At 38.6% G+C, this 25,541-nt stretch overlaps 1 protein-coding gene and 1 pseudogene across 1 annotated transcript; one reads left to right on the forward strand and one right to left on the reverse strand.

Moving 5' to 3' along the window:
* The first annotated feature begins 10,309 nt into the window (after positions 1-10,309).
* On the forward strand, positions 10,310-24,450 carry LOC148931865 (receptor like protein 27-like; annotated as a pseudogene).
* LOC148931866 (uncharacterized) lies at positions 14,275-15,006 on the reverse strand. The gene has a single exon (XM_089063815.1). The coding sequence runs from the start codon at positions 14,983-14,985 to the stop codon at positions 14,323-14,325; it is 663 nt and encodes a 220-aa protein (XP_088919941.1). The 5' UTR covers positions 14,986-15,006; the 3' UTR covers positions 14,275-14,322.
* Positions 24,451-25,541: the final 1,091 nt, after the last annotated feature.

The raw sequence follows: 25,541 nt of genomic DNA on the forward strand, positions 1-25,541 counted from the left end.
GCTCAAGGGCTCCCTTGAGAATGGCCTTTACAAGTTTGATCTCCACAAGCCTGCTGCTACTTTATCATCCACTCCTACATCACAGTTGAAGAAATGTGTTCCAGTCGCCTATACTTCTTCATTAGGACACTCTACTGCTTTCCCTAAATCTACTACATCTAGCATAGATCTTTGGCACAAAAGGCTTGGCCATTGTGCTTTCAATATTGTTGAAAAGACTTTGCATAGTTGTAATATCCCCTTCTCATCTATGAAATCAAGTTTATTATGTCATCCTTGCTGTGTTGCTAAAAGTCACCGTCTGCCATATTCCGTTTCTTCTTCTCTTTACACTGCCCCCCTCCAAATGGTACATAGTGATGTTTGGGGTCCTGCCCCCTTGAGTTCTAGAAATGATTACAAATATCATGTGAACTTCATCGATCAATTCAGTCGTTATACATGGCTCTATCTACTCAAGTCCAAATCTGAGCTTGTTGATGTGTTCAAACACTTTATGGTGTTGTCTGAAAATCAATTTGATACAAGAATCAAGGCTCTCCAATCTGACTGGGGTGGTAAATACAGGGGCCTTTCATCCCTCCTTCAATCTCGAGGGATTGTACATCGAGTTTCCTGCCCATATACTCCCCAACAAAACGGGATGGCTGAGCGGAAACACCGACATATCACTGAGATGGGGTTGGCACTTCTAGCTCAATCAGGGCTATCCACATCTTTTTGGGATGATGCTTTCACCACAGCCGTATATATCATCAATCGGCTCCCATCGCCCACTCTCAACAATATGTCCCCATATGAAAAACTTTATCACAAAAAGCCAGACTATACACTGCTAAAAACCTTTGGTTGCCTCTGCTATCCACATCTTCGCCCTACCAATCATCACAAGCTCGAGTTTCGATCTGATGCTGCAATCTTTATTGGGTACAGCTCTTCTCATAAGGGTTATAAGGCTTTACTTCCTTGTGGCAAAGTTGTCATCACACGGGACATCTTGTTTGATGAATACACATTTCCTCATAAAAAACCACTCTCTTTCGTCCCATCACAAATCCCACCGTCACCTCTTATACCTCCCTCACTGCCTCTCTCTTTTCCCTCATTACCACCTGCACCTGTGCTCACTCCAGATTCTCCAATCACATCCGTCTCACCATCTACTATACCTCCAAACTCTCCTATACCTCTCAGCTCCCCTCCTGACTCACATATGGACATCTCAGATCATGATTCTCCTGATCATGTACATGGATCCCCACCACCCACCTCTCAACTACCACTTAATCAAGATTCTCCACCTGCTGCCTCCTTTCAACCACCACCTAATAAAGATCCACCATCCATAGATTCATCCTCCTCGCCTTCCCCAATAACTCAGCCATCTAGCACTCATCACATGGTGACAAGATCTAGCGTAGGCATTTTCAAGCCAAAGGTATTTCACATCAGTGTAATTGATCCTTCGTCCACTGTGCCTCGTTCCATCCGCCTAGCTCTATCTATTCCAATCTGGAAAGCAGCTATGACAGCCGAGTTTCTTGCCCTTCTCCGCAACAAGACTTGGATCCTCACTCTTTTGCCCCCGGGCAAAAATCTGATCGGTTGCACATGGATCTTTCGAATTAAGAAGCATGTGTCTGGCTCAATTGCTCGCCATAAAGCTCGCCTCGTGGCCCAAGGTTTTTCACAAGAAGCAGGCTTCGATTTCACTGATACCTTCAGTCCCGTTGTAAAGCCAAATACCATCCGTCTCATCCTAAGTATAGCAGTCTCATCTGGCTGGTCGATAACTCATCTCGATGTAAACAATGCTTTCCTAAATGGCTCCTTGGAAGAAGAAATATACATGCGTCAACCTCCCGGTTTTGAACAGGGTGGTCCTAATGTGGTTTGCAAGCTCAATAAGGCGTTGTATGGTTTGAAACAAGCTTCTCGTGCTTGGTTTCTAACCATTCAATCAGTGCTTATGGGTCTTGGATTCATTCATTCTAAGGCCGATACTTCACTTTTCTTTCGCAAGATTGGCTCTGAAGTGATCTATCTCCTGCTCTACGTTGATGACATGCTCATCACCGGCTCTTCTCCGTCGGCCATACAACTTGTGATTAAGCAGCTTAACAGTAAGTTCTCACTGAAGGATCTTGGAGAGGTATCCCATTTTCTCGGTGTGGAGATTTCAAAAACCTCTCAAGGAATTCACCTATGTCAAGCAGCATATATCAAGGAATTATTGCTCAAGGTCAAGATGGACAGTGCCAAAGCTTCCCCCACTCCTATGATTTCTGATTCGAAACTTAGCAAGCATGATGGTGATCCTTTTGTCGAAGGTAAGCTTTACAGAAGCGTGGTTGGTGCATTACAGTATGCAACAATCACAAGGCCGGAAATCAGCTTCTCTGTTAACAAGGTCAGTCAATTTATGGCGTGCCCTCTTGATCAACACTGGAAAGCTGTAAAGCGAATTCTCCGTTACCTTGCTGGCTCAGTTAATCATGGCATCCACATTCGTGCCTCTAATTTTAATCTCACTGGCTTTTGTGATTCTGATTGGGCTTCGGATCCCGATGATAGGAAATCGGTCTCTGGCTACTGCACTTATTTTGGGGGTAATTTGGTTTCATGGTGCTCACAGAAGCAAAAGGTTGTATCTCGTTCCAGCACTGAGTCAGAATACCGCAGCCTTGCACTCCTCGTTTCTGAAATAACTTGGCTCACCTCGCTTCTCACTGAATTGGGCATAAAACTTCCTCATTGTCCGATAATCTGGATTGATAACATGAGCACTATCGCCCTTGCTTCAAATCCTTTCCTCCATGCTCGTTCGAAACACATCGAACTGGACATTCATTTTGTAAGAGACAAGGTAGCAGCAAAAATGATAGACCTTCGCCATGTCCCGACCACAGATCAAATAGCAGATATATTCACAAAGCCCTTGAGCCACCAATTCTTCTCTCGTCTGCGGAATAAACTCGGAGTTTACTCTCGTTCCTCCATCGAATTGAGGGGAAGTGTAAACCTTGCCATCTTCAACGATGGAATCAGAGAGTTGAAGATGAATGATGAGTTGGATAGAGCTGGCACTGCAATGAAATCCTTGACAGAAATCATGGAAGATAACAAGCAAGAAGTCAGGGATCTTTGACAGAAATTATGGAAGATAACAAGCAAGAAATTAGTGATCCATTCCATAGAATTCAATCAAATCAAAGTATACCTTTGACATGTAGAAATTCTCCCTATATAATGGGACGTACTGATCTTCAAATTGATCATCCAATACAATCATCCTTATGCAATACAGTAGCCTTGTTCATTTTCTAGCTATGGCTTTGAAGGCCTTCAACCTAACTTTCTGTCACAACAAAACTGGCGCGATGGAATGAAAGTGGCGAGTGCTGCAAGTGGCACGGTGTGGAATGTGATGCTTCAGGCTACGTCGTTAGTTTGTAGCTTGATGGTGAGGGCATTTACTATGAATTGGGGATTCGTCGAGTCTCTTCAGATAATATCTGCAGAAGCTTAATCTCGCCAACAATGACTTCAACTACATTGATTGCAATCCAAAAGGTATTGGCAATCTGACTTATCTAACAAACTTGAATTTGTCAAATGCCGGTTTTGTTGGGCAGGTTCCTTCTGATGTTTTGTCATTGACAAGATTGGCTAGTCTCGATATCTCCAACAAGTTTGGCCATACTCTTAGTCTTGAGCTTCCAAATTTGGAGATGCTTGTCCGAAATCTAGTATCACTTCCTCTTCTGAAAGGAAAAATTGGAGCCACATTGTATCATCATATTTACCCAACCTCAACTCTTTGAGCATGGTTGATTGTAATCTACTTGGCCCTTTGGTGAAGTCGTTTACGCAACTTCATTCCCTTTCTTTTCTTCGACTACATCATAACAACCTTTTAGCGGTTGCACTTCAAGACTTGTTCACCAATTTTCCAAGTCTGACCACCTTGACTCTTAGTGAGTGCAGTTTGGCATATAACTTATTGACAGGCTCACTTCCTTCTACATTGTTTGAAGGTTTTTCCAATCTCATTCATCTAAGTTTGGGGTTCAATTCATTCTTTGGTAGCATTCCCCGCTCTCTCTTTGCTCTCCCTTCATTGTTGGAACTTGATCTTACATACAACCAATTTAATGGCACTTTTCAACTCAGCAACTTTCAGAACCTTCCCAATCTGACGTTGCTTGATCTATCCGGCAATAGCTTGTCAGTAGATGTTGGCAACGTCAATTCGAGTCTCAAATTGAAAGGATTAGGCCTAGCTTCATGTAACCTGTCCCATTTTCCCAATTTCATCAAACATTTGGATCTTGAAAAATTGGATCTCTCAAACAATAGTATTGTAGGGGAAATGCCTAGTCAGGTTTGGGGAGAATGACTTTGGTATTTGGACTTGTCGTTCAATCTTCTGACGAATCTGCAAAAGCCTTACCATATACCTGGTTCACTTTGGCTCCTTCACTTGAACTCCAACCATCTTAGGGAAGAGTTGCAGTTGCTCATTCCATTTGAATCTCAGCTTTGGTCCTTGTCTCTTGCCAATAGCAGTTTAAGTGGAACAACTCCAACCTTCCTCGGCAATGCCACACTTCTCGGGTCTCTTGACTTGTCTGGAAATAAATTAAGTGGCAGCATACCCGCTTCTTTCCTACCTGGAATCAGTCAACTTCTCTAGCTGGATGGCTATGGTGCTACCGAGTCATGAAAATTTGAGACACAACTTGAATTATTACGCGCAAAGCTCTGGGATGACACTGATAATGAAAAGGCAATTGATGGAGCTTCATGTGATTTGGCCAGATTTTAGTGCCATTGACTTGTCTTCCAATAGTTTCTATGGAAATATACCAAATGCAATTGGCGAGCTTATCACACTTTATCATCTCAACTTAATTATCCCACAATGCCCTCAATGGAAGCATACCAAAATCATTTGGTAGGTTGGTAATCTTGAATCACTCGACCTCTCTGTAAACCAACTCGTTGGGCCAATCCCACTGGAGCTCGGAGGGCTCACATTCCTTGCACACTTGAATCTCTCCTACAATATGTTTGTTGGAACGATCCCAAAAGGTCGTCAAAAGGTTTTCCACTCAACATTAGTTGTGGTTATACTAACGTACCACCACCGGGATATATGATGAAAATGGGGAAGAGAAGAAGGAGATTGAAATAAACAGGGGGTATAGCATCGCTTATGTGGTTCCCTATGCGTTTAATTATGTGCATGTGTTTTCTTAAAGTTTGTGGGTTGTTCAATGTAATGAATTTTGGTATGTACTGATCATTGGTATCCTCCATAATGAGTTGGCACTAACAATTATGATTATCAAATGATGGTTTATATATTTTTTTTGCCATTTTCTGAGTCGGGGAAGAATGACTTGTATTTGGCAAGAAGATAAATAAGGCATTATTATTAATCCTTTGACAATTGTGGGTCCAGGCCCAACAAAAGCATAATCCAGCCCAATCCAAAATAAGGCATACCCAGCCCATTAGACGACCACATAATCTATCAAGTTTGGAGGGATCGGGTCAGGTTCATGGGCCAAAATGGGAAATTCGGGTGAATCCACTTGTCTAAATCTTGTCGAACTTAAATTTATGGCTCGGCCCAAAATCAAGCCTACTAATCAAGCAACAATATATATTGCACACCCATTTTGTAAATATCATAATAAATAGTTAAAGTGGAGAAATGATAAAATAAGATAGAATAATGTTGAAAAGACTTTTCTCAACATTATTCTCTCTTTTACTTTACTATTTCCCCACTTTAACTATTTATTATGATTTTTACAAAACGTATATGCTAAAGTGACCGGGACTCCTAAAATGGGACGGGGGAGTACAAGATATGATTATCAACTTAGGAGGAATCGGGCTGCGCCAACAGCCCAAATAGTGGAATTCAGGCCTATTCATTTGTCCTCAATTTAGGCGAACCTAAAAATGCAAATAAACTAAATGAAATGGTGGAAGACCTCAAGTATTTAGAAAATGATGCTACAAAATGTAATTAAAGTTATGAAATGCCTTAAGTCACCACCACAATGAGTGAATAAAATACTGGAAGACCTCTAGTCAATTGCTAAGTTTTTCCAATTCTATAAAGCGAGTGAACTAAATTTTCATGATATTTTCTAAATAACATGTACTCCTTCCGTTCTACTACGTTATTTGAATAAAACAACTTCATACTATGGTTCAAATAATTTGGGATAGAGGTAATATAACAATTCTTAGCTTTATTTAATTCACTCCCTATTAATAAAAATATAACTTTTTTTATAAATATATAGGCCAACAGCGGCGCCCCGAAAAAGTAGACTATTTTTGAAGTTTTTAACCTTTCCATAAAAATAGAAATTTCTATTTTTGATAAAATATTTTTTCTAATAAGGTGGAGTTCATTTTTCACAATAAATTCTCCAATTATTAATTTTTTTTCTCTCTCTTATTTTATAATAGTATATTAAAACATATGTCTTTTCAAGATATGCTATTTTTATGAGCAAAGAGTACTATAAAGGTAATAATATATTCAAAATTTGGTTTTAATGCACATAATCGTGTTTGTGGATATTACTAGTATAATATTGAAATATCGTTGTCTCATTAACAACTAATCTCGTTACTTCTATACTTGTGGAACTTACAAATGGCTGGGTGACTTTATTTATTTAATTGATGGTCTTAAAAAGATATCCAAGTAAATTATTTAAACCCACTTTCACCTACTATCATCATTTGTTCACAAAAAGAAAAAGAAAAGAATTATCGATAACTTCTCTGGCAATATTCCCCGCTCTCTTTTTTCTCTCCCATCATTATTGGAACTTGATCTTAGTTACAGACATTTTAATTGTGTCATTTTCTAGGCTCTTCCACGCCATCAAACGTAGTGTTCTAATTTCACAAATCAACTATGTGGAAAAAGCAAAAAGTGTCTTTCCACAACAACAAATTTTCAACAAAGAGAATGATATTCTATTCATATAGTCTTCATCGACAACTTACCAAAAATACCTCTCAAGTCAATTTCTCAGTTCTAATGATAATATAAAATATTTCATATTCATAAAAATTACAAATTTCTATAAACTTTTGCCTAACAATAATATGTAGAATTTTTTGTATTCATGCAAATAACCGTTATTGTGGAAATATGTAGTATGTAATTTCGTTGTCTCATCCACAACTACTCTTTTATGGCCAATTAAAAGTTGTGATCAAGTTTGTGGATGTCTTTATTTATTCAAGTGGTGGTCTTATCCTTTTTATCCTTTTATTCAAATCCAAATCATATAGGCCCTACTGTGGAATTTACAAACTATGAGTTGTCCTTATTTATGTATGTATTGTATTGAAGGGAAAAACATATCTTAAATGATTTGGATCTTAAACAATTCATCTATATGGAAAATGATGCTACAAATATGTAATTACAGTATATGAAGTACTACCATAAGTCACTAGTGCATAAAATAGTGGAAGACCTCAAGTCAATAGATAAGTCTTCCAATTCTATAAAGCAGAGTGTACTAAATTTACAAATAGTTCACGATATTTGCTAAATAACATTACTCCCAACATTCTACTATATTATATCAATAAAATGACACCGTTCTACGTTATTAGAATTAAATTAGTAAAGTTTGTGGAAAATTATAATACTGAAATATCGTTGTCTCATTAACCACTAATCTAATATTAGTCCTTTATTTATAATACTATTCGTTATACTAGCTAGTCAATTTTTTTTTTAATAATTTAACTATCGTATTAGTTATTATTCTAATTTATTTTGAATGACAAATATTTGCTTATTTTAAAATATAAAATATATAGCCAGTCTATTTTTACATCTAATTACTTTCAATAACAAATATTTGATTATTTTAAACTTATATATATACAAAATCGATCGAAAAAAATATAGAGAGCTTTACCAAAAGGGTATTGTAAGATTTAGAGTGATGAATATGCTGGGGTTTTGGTGCCCCTTGCACAGCGGAAGACTTGTACAAAATAAATAAATCAGATACGGATCTATTTGACCGATTATGCGATTAATCAATTCACATGTTAAACAGATAATTGCATGCTAGAACGCAAATAATTCATGCTCATAGAAAGTAAATCCTAAACATGATTTCTACGGTTTAGGTTACCGATTTGATTCTCCAAAGAATCGACGATTGCTCGCGCCTTCTCCACGTGATGATCTTCAATACTAGACCACGGATCTTCTCTCTGGTTCCCGAACTGTATCTTGATATCAGGGTGGGCTGATCTTATCAAAATACTAGGATTCGAATAAAGAAGACAGAAGAAATCCTTTTGGGAAAAGGAGTAGAATTCGAAATCCTCCACAGCTGGAGAGTTCGAAATTTTCAAAAAATTTGAGAATAAAAATTGTGATCATTCTGTCTCCTTTATTCTCCTATTTATATTAAGTTCCTTTTGGACCCAGACAGGGATCTATGGAAGGTTTTGGATATGGGCTCGCCCAATTAGCTTTTTACTAATTAAATTGAACCCACAATTTAATACAAGCTTATATTGGAATATTACGAGCAGCCACTATAGAAGTAATATTGAACTCTCCCCATCCAAATCCGAAATTACAAGTAATCCGGGTTTCCACTTTTATTATTTATTTCCCGCGCTTAAGATATAAATGTCCATTAATTAATTAATGTCTGCTATGGACTTAATTAATTAATATCTTATTAATTCCAAGAGTGGACTTAGCAAGAAACATTTATTCATTATTCATAGAATAATAAAACTTCAACTGACCAGTTTTCCGAATAATAAAACTTTGTTCGAGCTCCTCTTGTGGACATTATCAAACGAGACTCACCCCGCGCACGTTTCAACATAATAGCAATTCTAGTACCGCTAGATATTAATCACCACTACCCAATATATCAGGATTATTGGGTTGCGAAAAACCCGCACCATTTGATAAGTCAAAGTACTGCATAATCAATACCGTATGCTCAATGCTAACATATGTAGATTAAGAAATAGTATTTTATCAAGACCTAGTCTTTCAGTAGATAGCATAAAGACACGTCTTGCTGTTAGATCCGTTCAGTGCTATACCACACCAATGTCATCTTATTTCAGTAAGGCTTAGAAATATGCGGACTGACATTGCAACCTTTCACGATAGGTAGTCTAAGCCTATCTAGGTTGTGAAATTCTTCTTTTTCTTTTGCAAAGCATTGCATAGATCTGATCGTGTTACCTTAAAGTGGACGACGCCCACAACCGGTCTACTAAGCAAAAGTCTTAGACTTTGTTTACTTCTTATGCATTTAAATGTTTGTAAAACATCTTATAAATGCACAAGCAAACATAATGTAATAATAATAGTGATTCTATTCGTGCGAGATTGCTCGAATAATACTGAATCAGGTTAAAAGTGGATTATAGAGTTTCACGTATACAAGCAAGATTCTATTCGAGCGAAACTTGCTCGAAACATGCTTTTCAGTATACCAAACCTAATAGAATAATTGCGAAGAATGATATTATATACTCACTCCGTCCCTAATAATTCGTCACCATTTGACCCGGCACGGGTTTTAAGAAATGTAATAGAAAGTGAGTTGAAAAAGTTGGTAGCATGTGGGCCCTACTTTTATATATTAGTTTTATAATAAAATGTGAGTGTAAAAGAGTTAGTGGAATGCATGCTCTACTACCAAAAATATTAAAGGTGAAAGGTGACAAATTTTTAGGGACGGACGAAAAAAAAATAGGTGACAAAATTTTCAGGGACAAGGGAGTAATTTATCTGATGTTGCTATGTATATTCGTCATAGAAATGTTGTTAAAATCAGTTTTGATAGTAATACCGTCATTTTCACTACGTTGTCGATTATTTTGACGTCGAGATTGATTTTAACAAAAGTTTAAGCGTATATCTCAACACTCGTTATGTGATTATTTATCTCATTACCATCTATATCTCTCACTATTCTTATGGCAAGTTTGTATCATGAAAGATTGTTTTGTATAGTAAAAATTTAATTTAGTATGACCTATTCAAAGTTGCAATGCCATATTATTCTCTCATTTTCATCAAATCCAAATCATGTAGGCCCGGTACTTGTGGAATTTGCCAAATATGGACTGCCTTTAATCCTTTATTACGTATGTACCACATTTATAAGTCTTCCTAGAGGTGGTCCTAAAAAGATATCCAAGTAAATGCAATTTCCTATTTAATATCATCATTTGTGAACCAAAACAAAAAAGAAAAAACGAATTATCAATCTCTTCGTTCACAATGCTTTCAAACTTGTTGTTGTTCATTTGTTTCCTAATTTCATCCTTCAATTTCACTGCCCATTCTTATAATAACAAATGCCTTCGTCATCAGGAAACCATGTTTCTTCAACTCAAGCAAGAGTTGATCTTCAATTCCGATTTTTCAACAAAACTTGTGCGATGGAATGAAAGTGATGTGTGCTGCAAGTGGCCCGGTGTGGAATGTGATGCTTCTGGCTACGTCGTTAGTTTGCCGCTTGATGGTGAGGACATTTCTGGTGGAATTGGGGATTCATCGAGTCTCTTCAGATTTAAAAATATGCAGAAGTTTAACCTTGACTGCAATTACTTCAATGATGCCATTCCAAAAGGTATTGGCGATTTGACTTGTATGATACATTTGAATTTTTCATATGCTGGTTTTGTTGGGCAAGTTCCAAAATCTAACCGAGCTTAGAGAGCTCCATCTTGATGGTGTCAATATGACTTCCTTCCATGAAAGGGAAAGTTGGAGCCATATTATATCATCACATTTACCCAACCTCACCACTTTGAGCTTGGTTGCTTGTAGTCTTCAAGCTCCTTTGCCTAAATCCTTTTGGAAACTTCATTGTGATATTATCCACAATGAATTTGTACATTATATATAAGCTAGAATAATGCTATACAAGGTAAGATTTCCCTCAATCTTTTGTCTTGTTGAATACTCCAGAAGATGTCTTGCTGAATACTCCAGATCTTCCAACATTTGTCTTGTTGAATACTCCAGAAGATGTCTTGCTGAATACTCCAGATCTTCCAACACTCCCCCTCAAGTTAAGTGACGGGATTACCGAAGCTTAACTTGCCCAACACTTCTTGAAATGACTTTGCCGAGACTGCTTTGGTCAGGATGTCGGCCAGTTGATCTTCTGATTTCACATATAGAATTTCCACTATCTTCTCCTCAAGGTTCTCCTTTATGAAGTGTCGATCAATTTCGACATGCTTCGTTTTGTCATGCTGTACCGGGTTTTCTGAGATACTGATCGCGGCCTTATTATCACACAACAATTTGCAAGTTTTCTGCGGTTCCAAGCTTAATTCTTTCATCAATCTCCTAAGCCAAAGGATTTCAGTTAATCCGCTCCTGATGCCTCGAAACTCTGCTTCGGCACTAGAGAGGGCGACCACTTTCTGTTTCTTGCTTCTCCAAGTCACCAAATTCCCACCAATAAAGGTGAAGTACCCTCCCGTGGAACGTCTGGCGACCAGATTCCCTGCCCAATCAGCATAAGTGTATCCATGGATATCTAGATGTCCGTTTTTTCGAAACAGAACTCCATGCCCGGCTGTTTCCTTTCAAGTAGCAAACAACTCTAAGTGCTGCCTCCCAATGTTCTTCCTGCGGACTATGCATGAACTGGCTTAAGACTCCCACTGCATATGCAACATCTGGTCTAGTATGGGATAGATAGATGAGTTTCCCAACTAGCCTCTGGTATCTTCCCCGATTAGTAGGGACCGCCCCTTTGATGAGTTGAAGTCTGTGATTCTGAACAATAGGTGTATCTACCGGCTTACAGTCCAACATCCCTATCTCTGCCAAAAGATCAAGAACATATTTTCGTTGACTGATGGAGATTCCTTTCCCTGACCTAAGTACTTCAATCCCGAGGAAATACTTGAGGTCACCAAGATTCTTCATCTCAAATTCCGTGGCTAAATGTTCCTTGAGTTGTTGTATCTCTTCGATATCATCTCCAGTAATGATCATATCATCTACATAGATTATTAGACAAGTGATCTTTTCCTTTCTCCGTTTGATGAAGAGGGTGTGGTCGGAGTTACTCTGTTGGTACCCATACTTCTTCATCACCTCTGTAAATCTTCCGAACCAGGCCCTTGGGGATTGCTTTAGCCCATATAGTGTCTTCTTCAGTTTGCACACCTTTCCTTGCTCAAACTCTTCTGAGAATCCTGGTGGAGCCTCCATATATATAGGGTCCTTCAATTCTCCATGAAGGAATGCGTTGGTTACATCGTACTGATGAAGTGGCCAGTCCCTATTTGCCGCAATAGAAAGAAGTACTCTCACAGTGTTCATCTTCGCAACTGGAGAGAACGTCTCAGAGTAGTCGATCCCTTGGGTTTGAGTATATCCCTTTGCTACCAATCGAGCTTTGTATCGCTCGATACTTCCATTTGGTCTTCGTTTAATTGTGAAGACCCATCGACACCCCACTGTATGCTTTCCATCGGGCAATGGGCTAATCTCCCAAGTACCATTCTTCTTTAATGCTTTCATCTCTACCAGCATTGCATCCCTCCAATGTTTGATCTTTACTGCTTCTTCAAAGGTTCGAGGCATCTCCTCCTCGTACAGTGCAGTTTGAAAAGCCTTTGCCATTTTGGAGATGTTGGCCTCGGCGAAGTTGGCTATTGAGTACCTGCTCTTTCGCCCTATTCTCTCTGGAGAGTATCTTTTCGGAGGGATTCCCCTCGTACTCCTAACGGGACGCACATATTGCCCTGTATCTTGATCAATACTAGTGTCTTCTTCTTCTGTACTAGGAGGGTCAGAAATAATAACTGAACTGTCAAGATATGGACTAGATATTACCTCAGATTCCGTTACGGTTGGATCAGAGGATCGCAGCGGAAGCGTCGTTTGACTCATTTCTGTAGATAAGTTCGGCTCATGAACAGTGCCAACTTGCTCTGTTGGCCCCATATCGAAGTGACTTGGCACATACCACCGAAGGGAGCCGGTTTCTTGGGTCTCCCCCTGTGTCACTCTCCCCCTGAGTCCCAAGGTGGTAAAAGAATTCTGTTTCGAGAAAGTTGCAGTTCATGGTAGTGATAACCCATTTGGTTTTTGGGTCGTAACATCTATAGCCCTTTTGATTGATCCCATAACCGACAAATACACACTTAATCGTACATGGTGAAAACTTGGTTCTTTCGTGTTTTGGAATGTGTACATAGACCGAACTGCCAAAAATTTTTGGTGGAAGATATAAGGCTGCGGGAACTTGTGTCAAGGTAGTCAAGTGGTCTAGTGGAGTTTTTGGTTTAATGTTTTAGTGGGGAGTCGATTTAGAAGGTAAATGGAGGTGGATATGGCTTCTGGCCAAAAATATGGTGGAACTTTTGAGTCAAATAGGAGGGCTTGGGTCATTTCTAGAATGATTCGGTTTTTTCGTTCAGCAACTCCATTTTGTTCGGGTGTGTGAGGGCAGTAAGTTTGGTGGAATAACCCATTTTCCCTAAGAAATTGAGTCATAGATTTGTTCACAAATTCCCCCCCGTTATCTGAACGTAGGATCTTAATGGATGTTTGAAATTGGGTTTGGATCATTTTATAGAACAAAATAAATTTGTCAACAACTTCTGATTTTTGTTTCATAAAATATACCCAAGTGGCTCTACTGCAATCATCCACGAATATCACAAAATACTTAAAACCAAGATTAGTACCAACAGGCGCAGGGCCCCACACATCAGAATGTATTAAAGAAAAAACAGTCTTAACACGAGTATCATTCGGTTTAAAGGTGTTACGGTGGCTCTTGGCCAAAACACAAGTTTCACAAGAAAATTTCTTAGGAACAAAAAGTTTGGGAAATAAAGATTTTAGATAACCCGGAGAGGTATGACCCATTCTTCGGATATCCTGAGCCAAGTCTCCTGAGTGGTTGGTCCGTGAGCAAGCATCGCCGCACCAAAGTTTGGGAACAAAATGCTGGTTGCATCAGCAGAGTACAATTTAAATCCTTAGCCACATGACTAATTGACATCAACTTCTGACATAAATTCGGAACATAGAGGCAGTTCGAAAGTTGAACATTCGGAAATATTTCTATAGTCCCTGCCCCCTCAACTGGTGTTATTCCTCCATTGGCAGTTTGTATATGTGACTTAGGGGTCTTATAAAATTCTAAAAAATCTTTTCTATCATAAGTCATTGTATCTGTGGCCCCACAATCGAAAATCCACCCCGTATCATCAATTTCATCACTATCCCGGGCCTCAAAAGCATACGACAAATTTTCTAAGGGTACCAAATGAATTCTTGCAAATAATGGGGTCGGATTCTGTAATACTCCTAAAATGGAGTCTTCTTTCACATTTTTTATTAACTGGGGACTTAATTGCAAGAGAGAAAGTATTAGGGCTAGGGTTCTCACTCCCCAACCCTTTACCTCCACTTTCGGCACCGTCAAGCTTGAGGGAGGCGATCATTGCCTCAGCTGTTCTTCCCCCTCCGTTGTCGCCGCGCTGGCCACCGCCGGTTTGGAGACCACTGGTTTCCGGTCGCCGCTCCTGGAATTGAGCCGTTTCACGGCTCCTTTCTGCCCCTGCTCCTCCCTGAATTTTTCCTCCTCCTTCTGTTCCGATGGCTACCTTGGCCTTCGCCGCCTTCGCCTCCTCCCACCAGTCTGGATATCCAATTAATTGGAAGCAAGTTTCCTTTGTGTGCTTGTTCATCCCATAGTAGGAACACCATAGCTTTGATTTGTCCGGTTTGGTGTTTCCCCGGCGGTTAGTGGTGGGGCGCGGCGGCGGTGGCGGCGGTTGACTCCTGTGTTGAGGTTGCGACTGGCGGTATTCACTGGCTCCAAAGCCGAACCCTACTCCCGATGATGAGTCACTTCCGACGGCGGTGGTGGGTGATTCGGACGCCGGTGACATGATTTTCAATCGAGCTGCCTCCCGTTTTACCCATCCGTAGGCCTCATCGACTGAGGGATATGGATCCTCCTTGAGGATCTCGCGTTTGACCCAATCGTACCTCTCGTTCAATCCGGTGAGAAATTTGAATAATCTCAACTCCGATTTGATGCTCCGATACTTGAAACTCCTTTATCACAGCAATCTACGGTCCTGTGTGGACACCGATCTATGTCCATCCATGCTCCATGGAGTCTACTCCAGTAGGCCTCCAAACTTGTTTCCCTTGAGTGATTCTGCTTGCTTTCTCTCGCAGGTCATATATTAGATACGAATCTGCCGAACTTGCGAAGGTTACGGCGAGCGTATCCCACAGAGATTTCGCTGTTTGGTGGTGTGCGAAATCGGCTATAATATGTGTCTCCATGTTGTCAATAATCCATGAGAAGACTATCAAGTCTATCTCCTCCCAATCGGAGTATCTGACAAACACGGATTTTGCATGTTTTTAAGGGCTAGATTTGACTTGTTTTAAATGTCAATCATGCAAATTATGTTCTTAAATTGCATATGTTATACATTTGGTATTTTTAATGTGTTTGTTGATAAATGATAGAAAAAGATAGAAAAAGGTGCAAAAAGACCAAGGTGCAGCAGCCTCTGTTCGAGCCCATTCTGCCAGAGAGTTTGAAGTCCAATCAGTGCTTAATTCATACCATTCTCTTTGTCTTCGAAAGAGCTTCGCGTGGATATCTCGCACGTCTCAATCGGAGTTCTGTGGAGAAAGTTATGACTATTCTACGAACGTTGCGCAGTGCAGTCAAAGCTGACGGGAATTTAGGCGGAAATTCACGGAAGAAAATAAATTATTATATTGTGAAGCCAAATCTCTCCCATATCTTGAAGGCCACGAAAATTAACCTTTTTCCAGCTTATAAATACCTCTAAACCTAATTTTAATCTTCATCTCAGAGCCTCCAATCCTTACCCCCTCTACACATTCATCGATCTCATATTCCACACCTAATCATCCATCTTCCATTGGAGCGGAGCTCTGCAGATCCAGGCAAGAGAAGACTGAAGATTGAAGATTCAACCTTGGGTTTATCAATTTCTTTATGTCTAGTACTTTTATTGATTTTACTACTTGTCTATGAGTAGTTAAATATCTTTTGTATGGTTTTTGGTGAAGACTAATATGAACATATTTTGATTTATTGAATTGAACTTTTTCCTAGCTCTTGTGATTGTTTTTCTTGTTCTTGTGCTTTTATTGTTCTTTTGTCTGGCCAACTTTAGAATTATGTCCGTTTAACTAGATTAATCGAGAAATAACTAGTTTTACGTGGTAAAAGGAACGAGTACAACACATAGGTTTATCTGCACTCGAGAGAGGGGACCCTTTGTGAGGACTTGAGTCTTAGGAACTTAAGGAGTTAGAATCTAATCTATTGGAAGGAGACTTTGATAGTTAGAATCTAATCTACTGGATAGGTGCACTCGAGAGAGGGCTTATTCTAGAATCGCGACTTTCCTAATAATCCTGGAGACACATAAAGGTAAAGGTTCTATGAGATTAATCATCACTAGGTCGTAGTGGTTGGATCCTAAAACTCTACATTCTTTAGCCTGTTTTGTATTATTTCATTTTATTTTATTTATTTATATTTATGTCTAGTTTATAAAACCTAAAACCAAAAATAATGCGTGTCTCTAGATAGTATATGACGCTTAGTATATGATAGCCAGTTGCAATCTTATTCCCTGTGTTCGATATCCCGGTACTGACCTTTAGCTATACTAGATCTACTGAAAGGTCAGGATTTTGCACGCGTGTCGTAGGCACGTGTCCCTTCCTATTCAACAAGATTTATAAGTTCCCACTTTCCAAAATACTATTAATTAGTATATGGTAAGTTAGGGTGTCGAACCCACGAGGAACGGTAGCATCCGTTATGCATTTCCACACTTAGAAAGGTTTTGGCGATGCCGCCACGCTTTAAATTGGGGGTGGGAACTGAACTACGAAATGTAAATAACACTTAAGCTAAGATTGGGAACTAAACATGCAAATAACATGCAATTAAAAGAAAGCATTTAAACTGGAAAGCAGACTGGGCAAGTTGGTAAACTGGGCAACTCAGCAGTGGCGAAAATAATAACATTACGGAAATGAAAAGAAAGCAGCAACTTGCATGAGCATCCTAAGATTAGAAAGCAAAAGGAACTAAGTTAAAAGACTAAGGAAAATAAATTAAGTGTTGGCTCCTAAAAGAAAGCTAGAAAACTAGGATTGTGACACTTAAAAGTGGCTAAACTAATTTAATCCTAAAAGCTAAACTAAATAAGATGTAAATGGAGGTTGAGTGCAGGGATTAACTAAACTAAAAGAGCTGGCAAAAGTGAAAAGGAATCATGTACTTGTTGTCTCCTAACTTCTATTACCCAAGGTGTAAAACCATTGGATAAAAGCCTACAACTAATGGTCCTTTCACTTAACTTCTAAAAGCTGATATCTCTCCTAATTCTACATCATAAGGCACGAAAATATGGAGAAGAAAGAGAGTAGATGGCTGCTACATAATTAAAAATGCAAGAGAAACATAAAATCATCAATTAAACTACCTAAACATGCATTGGAAACACCAAATGAAAAGCTGAAAATTAAAGCACTTAAACATGATAGAAAGAAGCTTCAAGAACTCTTAAACATGTTGAAGAGAAACTGATTTTAAAAGCTTGAAAAAGGTTTTAACTAAACAAGAACATAACCAACACTAGAACTAAACAACAAGCTAAACCATCAAACAAGAACTAAACTTTAAAACACATTCAATACATAACACTAAGAGCAATTACTACTTGAAATGAGCCTTTAAAACAAGTCCAACAACAACAACAACTAAGATTTAGAAAGGAGCAAAAGTACTACAAAGTTAAGAACAAGCTAACTAGAGAAAGCAAACACTACTACTAAATTACTACTTCAACCCATGGTGAATTAAAGATCTTGGCAGCCTTGAAGTTGAAATCTCTCTTCTTAAGGAAGAGAGAAAAGTTTCCTAGAGAGAGAAATAGCTAAACTAAACTAAAGCTAAAGTGATAAAGTGTTAAGTGGTTTTGGGGAAAAGCATAGTTAAATATTTTGTTACATTTTTCAAATAAAAGTTATTTCCCCTTTCTCATGCCCTAGGGACGGATGTGGACACGTGTAGCAACAAGGAAGCAGTCTTGTATTTGTGCTCAAGTGGCTCCATGCAGTTTTCCCGTCGGGTCCAGCTTGGCCAAGCTGACAGCTTGGGCAGTTTGCCATTTTTCTGATTTTCTTCAAATTCTTGCACTTTTGCCTCCTTTTTGCATCACTCCACTACAAATGCCTTTCTACAATTCCTCCGAACCATATGCTCAATTCCCTGCCAAAATAGCATCTTCTCATGCAAATATTCAACTTATAAGTGCTAAAAGTGATCAAATCCGAGTGACGAAAACTAGCCTATCATCTACCCTGTAAACTTGCAGGTATTTTTAGTGCTAATAAATAGTGCATCAAGTTTTTGGCACCGTTGCCGGGGATTATTATTGCTTTAAGCTGATATTGTAAAACGGTTGATAATACTAATTTAGAGTGTAATATTTTATATAGTTTATTTAAATTTTATTTTATTTTATTTTTTTGGTTTTGCGAGGGCTGCAATCTAAGGAGAGCACGGAGCACAACAATGGATTATTCCACGCTCCAATAAGCTCCGTCGAGCTCAGATGAGGTACAAAAGGCATCCCAAAGGAAGTCCCAAGAATGAGGGATAACTTGAGCTTCAAAGAACGTCAAGCTAAAGACGTTAACCAAGCGCTTGTTGGGAGGCAACCCAACATTGGTATCATTTTTTTATTTAATTTTGTTTTAGTTTATTTTATTTTCTTAGTTTACTCACATCCCTACCGACTTTTCAAACTTATTCTTGACGTAGTTTTGAATAAGTTTGGAGGGATGAAGTGGTGGACCGTGAGTTTAGTTGTTTTTGTTAATTTTTTTTTTTTAGTAAACCCGAGGTGAATCTTGTCATGAGCATTAGAAAACTTAGAAATACTCATGTTTAGGGACATCAGACCGAGTTGCCTATGATAAAAAGTTCGTTTATGTGTTGGTTGAGTTGACTTGATGCATTGATTTGAAGGTTCAGTGAAAATGTGCACAATTAATGAATTGCTTGTTTGCTTTGAATCATGCTTATACCTTGTGAGACTTGAGCTATTATTTCCTTCTTGTGTGATTTATCTGCATTCATGTATTTGTTTCTAGAACTTGCTCCTAGTCTGCCTAAGTCTACATAGTGTTTAAATGATAAAAGAGGACGTTAGGCCATCCTTATTAGCTACTTTATATATCCAAATTATTGACCTTACTCAAAACATTTTTTCCCTAGCTAGCCACTTTGAGCCTTTAAAGCCTTTTTCTTTGGAAGCTAAATAAAGGGGAATATCCATATACTCTTGGGGAATTTTAGTCAATATTTTATGAAAAGAGTTGGAGAGATAAGGTAGAAAGAAAAGTAGTGTGCTTACTTGTGAAAAGTGCATAGACATATGTGGTTTGAATGAGATATTTGGTTGTGCATAAAAGAAAAAAAAGGATGTACAAAAGAAAAAAAATGAAAAGAAAAGAAGAAGAAAATCAAAGGAATTTGGGAAGTGAGAAGAAAATTAGACAAAGTCTAGAATTTACCGAGATTCGAATTGTTGGTGGGGTGCTAAGTTTGATGTAGTAGAACTTGATCACTTTTGCTATGTTTGGGTTTAGTCACTTTTTAGCCATATTTCCTAACCTTATCAAAGAGCCTACATTATAACCTAAAACAAAGACCTTTCGGATTTTTGATTTTAATCACATCAAGTAGAGGAGGGATTAGACTTCGAGCAAGCCTATGGTAAACTTTGCATGTTGCATGATCTGAGAGAATACACTTTTCCCAACATACACTTTGAGAGTGAGTGATAAACACACTTCTAAACACTTGTGAGCGCATGTATTTCAAGGTGATCAACGAGCTAGTAATGAAAATGCATTAATAAGCTTTGCTTGATTTGATTTGTGTTATTGTCAAACTCTTTATTTCTTGTTAAAATTTTTGAGGCGACTATGAAGTCTAGTTCTTAGCATCCGTGTTTCTTAATTTGTTTTTCTCTTGTTTTGTTTGAGGACAAACAAATAATTAAGTTTGGGGGAGTTGACAAACACGGATTTTGCATGTTTTTAAGGGCTAGATTTGACTTGTTTTAAATGTCAATAATGCAAATTATGTTCTTAAATTGCATATGTTATACATTTGGTATTTTTAATGTGTTTGTTGATAAATGATAGAAAAAGATAGAAAAAGGTGCAAAAAGACCAAGGTGCAGCAGCCTCTGTTCGATCCCATTCTGCCAGCAAGTTTGAAGTCCAATCAGTGCTTAATTCATACCATTCTCTTCGTCTTCGAAAGAGCTTCGCATGGATATCTCGCACGTCTCAATCGGAGTTCTGTGGAGAAAGTTATGACTATTCTACGAAAATTGCGCAGTGCAGTCAAAGCTGACGGGAATTTAGGCGGAAATTCACGGAAGAAAATAAATTATTATATTGTGAAGCCAAATCTCTCCCATATCTTGAAGGCCACGAAAATTAACCTTTTTCCAGCTTATAAATACCTCTAAACCTAACTAAACCTCTAAACCTAATTTTAATCTTCATCTCAGAGCCTCCAATCCTTACCCCCTCTACACATTCATCCATCTCATATTCCACACCTAATCATCCATCTTCCATTGGAGCGGAGCTCTGCAGATCCAGGCAAGAGAAGACTGAAGATTGAAGATTCAACCTTGGGTTTTATCAATTTCTTTATGTCTAGTACTTTTATTGATTTTACTACTTGTCTATGAGTAGTTAAATATCTTTTGTATGTTTTTTGGTGAAGACTAATATGAACATATTTTGATTTATTGAATTGAACTTTTTCCTAGCTCTTGTGATTGTTTTGCTTGTTCTTGTGCTTTTATTGTTCTTTTGTCTGGCCAACTTTAGAATTATGTCCGTTTAACTAGATTAATAGAGAGATAACTAGTTTTACGTGGTAAAAGGAACGAGTACAACACATAGGTTTATCTGCACTCGAGAGAGGGGACCCTTTGTGAGGACTTGAGTCTTAGGAACTTAAGGAGTTAGAATCTAATCTATTGGAAGGAGACTTTGATAGTTAGAATCTAATCTACTGGATAGGTGCACTCGAGAGAGGGCTTATTCTAGAATCGCGAAAGGTTCTATGAGATTAATCATCACTAGGTCGTAGTGGTTGGATCCTAAAACTCTACATTCTTTAGCCTGTTTTGTATTATTTCATTTTATTTTATTTATTTATATTTATGTCTAGTTTATAAAACCAAAAACAAAAAATAATGCGTGTCTCTAGATAGTATATGACGCTTAGTATATGATAGCCAGTTGCAATCTTATTCCCTGTGTTCGATATCCTGGTACTGACCTTTAGCTATACTAGATCTACCCTGTAAACTTGCAGGTATTTTTAGTGCTAATAAATAGTGCATCAGTATCCCTTCTCTCCCGGTCCCGGTGGAGTCGGATTTCCAGTGATGTGGCGGTAGACTCCTTTGCCGCCGATGGCCACCTTCATTAGGCGAGCCCACAGTGAATAGTTGGAGCCGTTCAATTTGAAGGCTACGGTAACGCTTTTACTTGATATGATCTTCTCGGCAATCGGCTCGATTTGTTCCTTATTCTCGTCGGTCATTTTGATTGTTGGTTTCTCGCCGTCTCGGTCGAGAATTGTATATCTGTTCTGGGATTATTATTTGAGGGCTATGATGATATTTTTCAGAGGCTAACCTGCTCGGATGCCATGTAGAATTGGATAAATTCTTTGTTATATTATTCACAATGAATTTGTATATTATATATAAGCTAGAATAGTGCTATACAAGGTAAGATTTCCCTCAATCTTTTGTCTTATTTGAATACTCCAGAAGATGTCTTGCTGAATACTCCAGATCTTCCAACATTTGTCTTGTTGAATACTCCAGAAGATGTCTTGCTGAATACTCCAGATCTTCCAACAAGGGAAAGTTGGACCCATATTATATCATCACATTTACCCAACCTCACCACTTTGAGCTTGGTTGCTTGTAGTCTTCAAGCTCCTTTGCCTAAATCCTGTTGGAAACTTCATTCCCTTTCTATTCTTAGACTAGATCGGAACAATCTTTCAGCAGTAGCGCTTGATGACTTGTTCACCAATTTTCCAAGTCTGACCACCTTGACTCTTACTGAATGCAGTTTGAAGGGTTCAATACCATCCACCTTTGCTAACCTAACCAAGCTTATTCATGTGAATTTGGCATATAACTTATTGACAGGCTCACTTCCTTCTACATTGTTTGCTAAACAAACAAATCTGATTCATGTTGATTTGTCACGTAACTCCTTGACAGGCTCACTTCCTTCAACATTGTTTGCTAACCTAACAACGATTTATGTTGATTTGTCACGTAATTCCTTGATAGGCTCACTTCCTTCCACATTGTTTGGTAACCTAACAAAGCTGATTCATGTCGATTTGTCATATAACTCCTTGACAGGCTCACTTTCTCCTACTATATTTGAAGGTCTATCCAATCTCGTTCATCTTGATTTGAGTAATAATTCATTCTATGGTAACATCCCCCGCTCTCTTTTTGCTCTCCCATCATTGTTGGAACTTGATCTTAGATCCAACCAATTTAATGGCAGTTTTCAACTCGACAACTTTCAAAGCCTTCCCAATCTCACATTGCTTGTTCTATCCAGAAATAAGTTGTCAGTAGATGTTGGCAACATCAATTCGAGTTCATATGGAGGTCTCCAATTAAAAGGGTTGTACCTAAATTCATGTAACTTGTCCAGTTTTCCCGATTTCATCATGCATGTGGATCTGGAGACATTAGATCTCGCAAACAATCAGATTGTGGGGGTAATACCTAGTTGGATTTTGGGAACACAACTTGTGAATTTGGACCTCTCCTTTAATCTTCTAACAAATCTGCAAAAGCCTTTCCATATCCCTTCTTCTCTTGACACCCTATTTTTGCAGTCTAACCAGCTTAGGGGCGACCTGCATCTGCCCATTCCACTTGAATCTCAACTCTCTGACTTGTCTCTTACTAATAACAGTTTAAGTGGATCAATTCCAACCTCCATTTGTAATGCCACAGAACTGTTTGATCTTGACCTTTCTAGAAATAAATTAAGTGGAACAATTCCAACCTGCCTCTGCAATGCCACACAACTCAGTTTTCTTCAGTTGTATGAAAATAAATTAGGCAGATCGATCTGAGTCGTAACAACATCAGCGGCAGCATACCCCCTTTCCAGCTTGAAAATGTTGGGTTTCTTGACCTGAGTCAAAACAACATCAGCGGTAGCATTCCAAATATTTTTCCTATGAATTGTGATCTACTAACTTATTTGGATCTCAACAATAATACACTAGAAGGGAAGATCCCGAAGTCCCTCAAGAGCTGCACGTCGTTGGCCCACGTGAACGTTGGCAACAACATGATGAACGAAACTTTCCCGTGCATGCTATCATTGTATTTGTTTGTTCTTGTTTTGCACTCCAATAGATTCCATGGGGATTTAAGATGTCACACCACTTGGCCATATCTCCAAATTCTAGATGTATCTTCCATCATTTTACCGGAAGTCTTGAATCAATCAATTTCTTTAGTTGGACGTCAATGATGATACCCAATAATGGAAAGTTGAGAGAGATCAATTATTACGAGGCTGACGTGACATTAATGGTGAAAGGGCAAATGGTGAAGCTTTCCAAGGTTTGGGCAGATTTTAGTACTATTGATTTATCTTCCAATAGTTTCTATAGAAAGTTACCAAATGCGATTGGTGATCTTACCTCACTTCATTATCTTAACTTGTCCAACAATGCCCTCAATGGAAGCATCCCAAAATCATTCGGTCAATTGAGAAATCTCGAATCACTCGACCTCTCGGTGAACCAACTAGCAGGGCCGATCCCGGAGGAGCTTGGAGGGCTGACATTCCTTTCAAAATTGAATCTCTCCTACAATAAGTTTGTTGGAGTGATCCCAAAAGGGCCACAAATTCAAACATTCCCAGCTGACTCATTTGAAGGAAATTCGGGGCTATGCTGTTTCCCTCTCGACATAAACTGCAGTAATACTAATGTGCCACTACCGGGATATGATGAAAATGGGGATGAGGAGAAGGAGATAGAGTGGGAATACGTGTGTGCTGCAGTTGGATATGTTGTGGGAGTAGGAAGCATCGTGTGGCTACTTTTGTTTTGTCGAAGCTTTAGAGAGAAATACTTTGGCAATATAGAAGAGGTTGTTGAAGGCGTGTTCATTGCCAGAGACATGAGAAGAAGACGTGCAAGAAGAGCAGCAGCAGCAACGAATCGAGTCAGGAGGCAGTAATGCTGGAAATGTTATTTGTGTTTTATGTAAGAGAGTGAAATAAATAGTGGTTTAGCTTAGCTTTTGTGGCTCCCTATGTGTTCAATTGTGTGCGTGCTTTTATCTTAAAGTTTGTAGGTTGTACATGTTGGATTAATTGAGTGAACAATTACTTAAAGTTCTCTATGATGATTAACCGAGAACGACGGAGAAGGAGCATAAACTATAGAGCGGAAGCGTACCTTGATCCATAACGAATTGAACGGTGGAATTGCTTTGCAGCGGCTATGGATCTTCCAAACGATGTCTGCCGAGAGAATACAGAGATATCGAATGTTCTTCTGACGTCTGGGGACCATAACCCTAGCTTATATTTATATTAAATATAAACCCCTTTATTTTCTATTCGGTCCCTCATCAAATAGAAAATCACTTTATGGTATCTACACTTATTTCCATAACAATTAAATACACTTTAGCCCAAACTTTAATCTTTATTGGATCACTTTAATTGGGCAACTGAAAGATAGCCATACACATTAAATTAGTCATGTGGAAGTCCAAATTTCTAACAGTACAATGTTATGAATTTTGGAATGAAATGTTACAGAATGGTATGGCACTTTTAAACATTCCTATGTATTGAAATAACTTAGTGACACAAAAGGTTTAGCCAAATGTGTAGAAGTGAATGTGCTGAAGCCACTAAAAGATGAATAAAACAGTTTCATTTGCAACATATACCCTTCTAATTAATACTATATTTTTCAAAAAATTCCCCAAATAGATTTTCACTCCTAACTCGGAATTCAGCTATGCCACTTGTTATTAGCAACGACTGCTTTTTACTTTTCCTATAGAAGAATTGGTAAATATGGGACTGGCCCAACTCGGGAGTTTGGATCGGGCTAACAAAACAACATAATAATAAGGCTTATCCAATAGCCCATGAGACCAACACATTATTTATCAAGTAGGATTGGCCCGGTGTTTGTGGCCCAATTCACCTGTCCTAAATCTTGTTGAACCTAAAATATAGCCCGGCCCAGCCCAATAACAAGCCAATTTATCAGCCAACTAAATTATACTCCCTCCATCCGTCATTAGGAGTC

Source organism: Salvia hispanica, chromosome 2 (genome assembly GCF_029641045.1).
Source record: "Salvia hispanica isolate PSC_SH4W2 chromosome 2, Shi_PSC_v1, whole genome shotgun sequence".
Classification (NCBI taxonomy): domain Eukaryota; kingdom Viridiplantae; phylum Streptophyta; class Magnoliopsida; order Lamiales; family Lamiaceae; genus Salvia; species Salvia hispanica.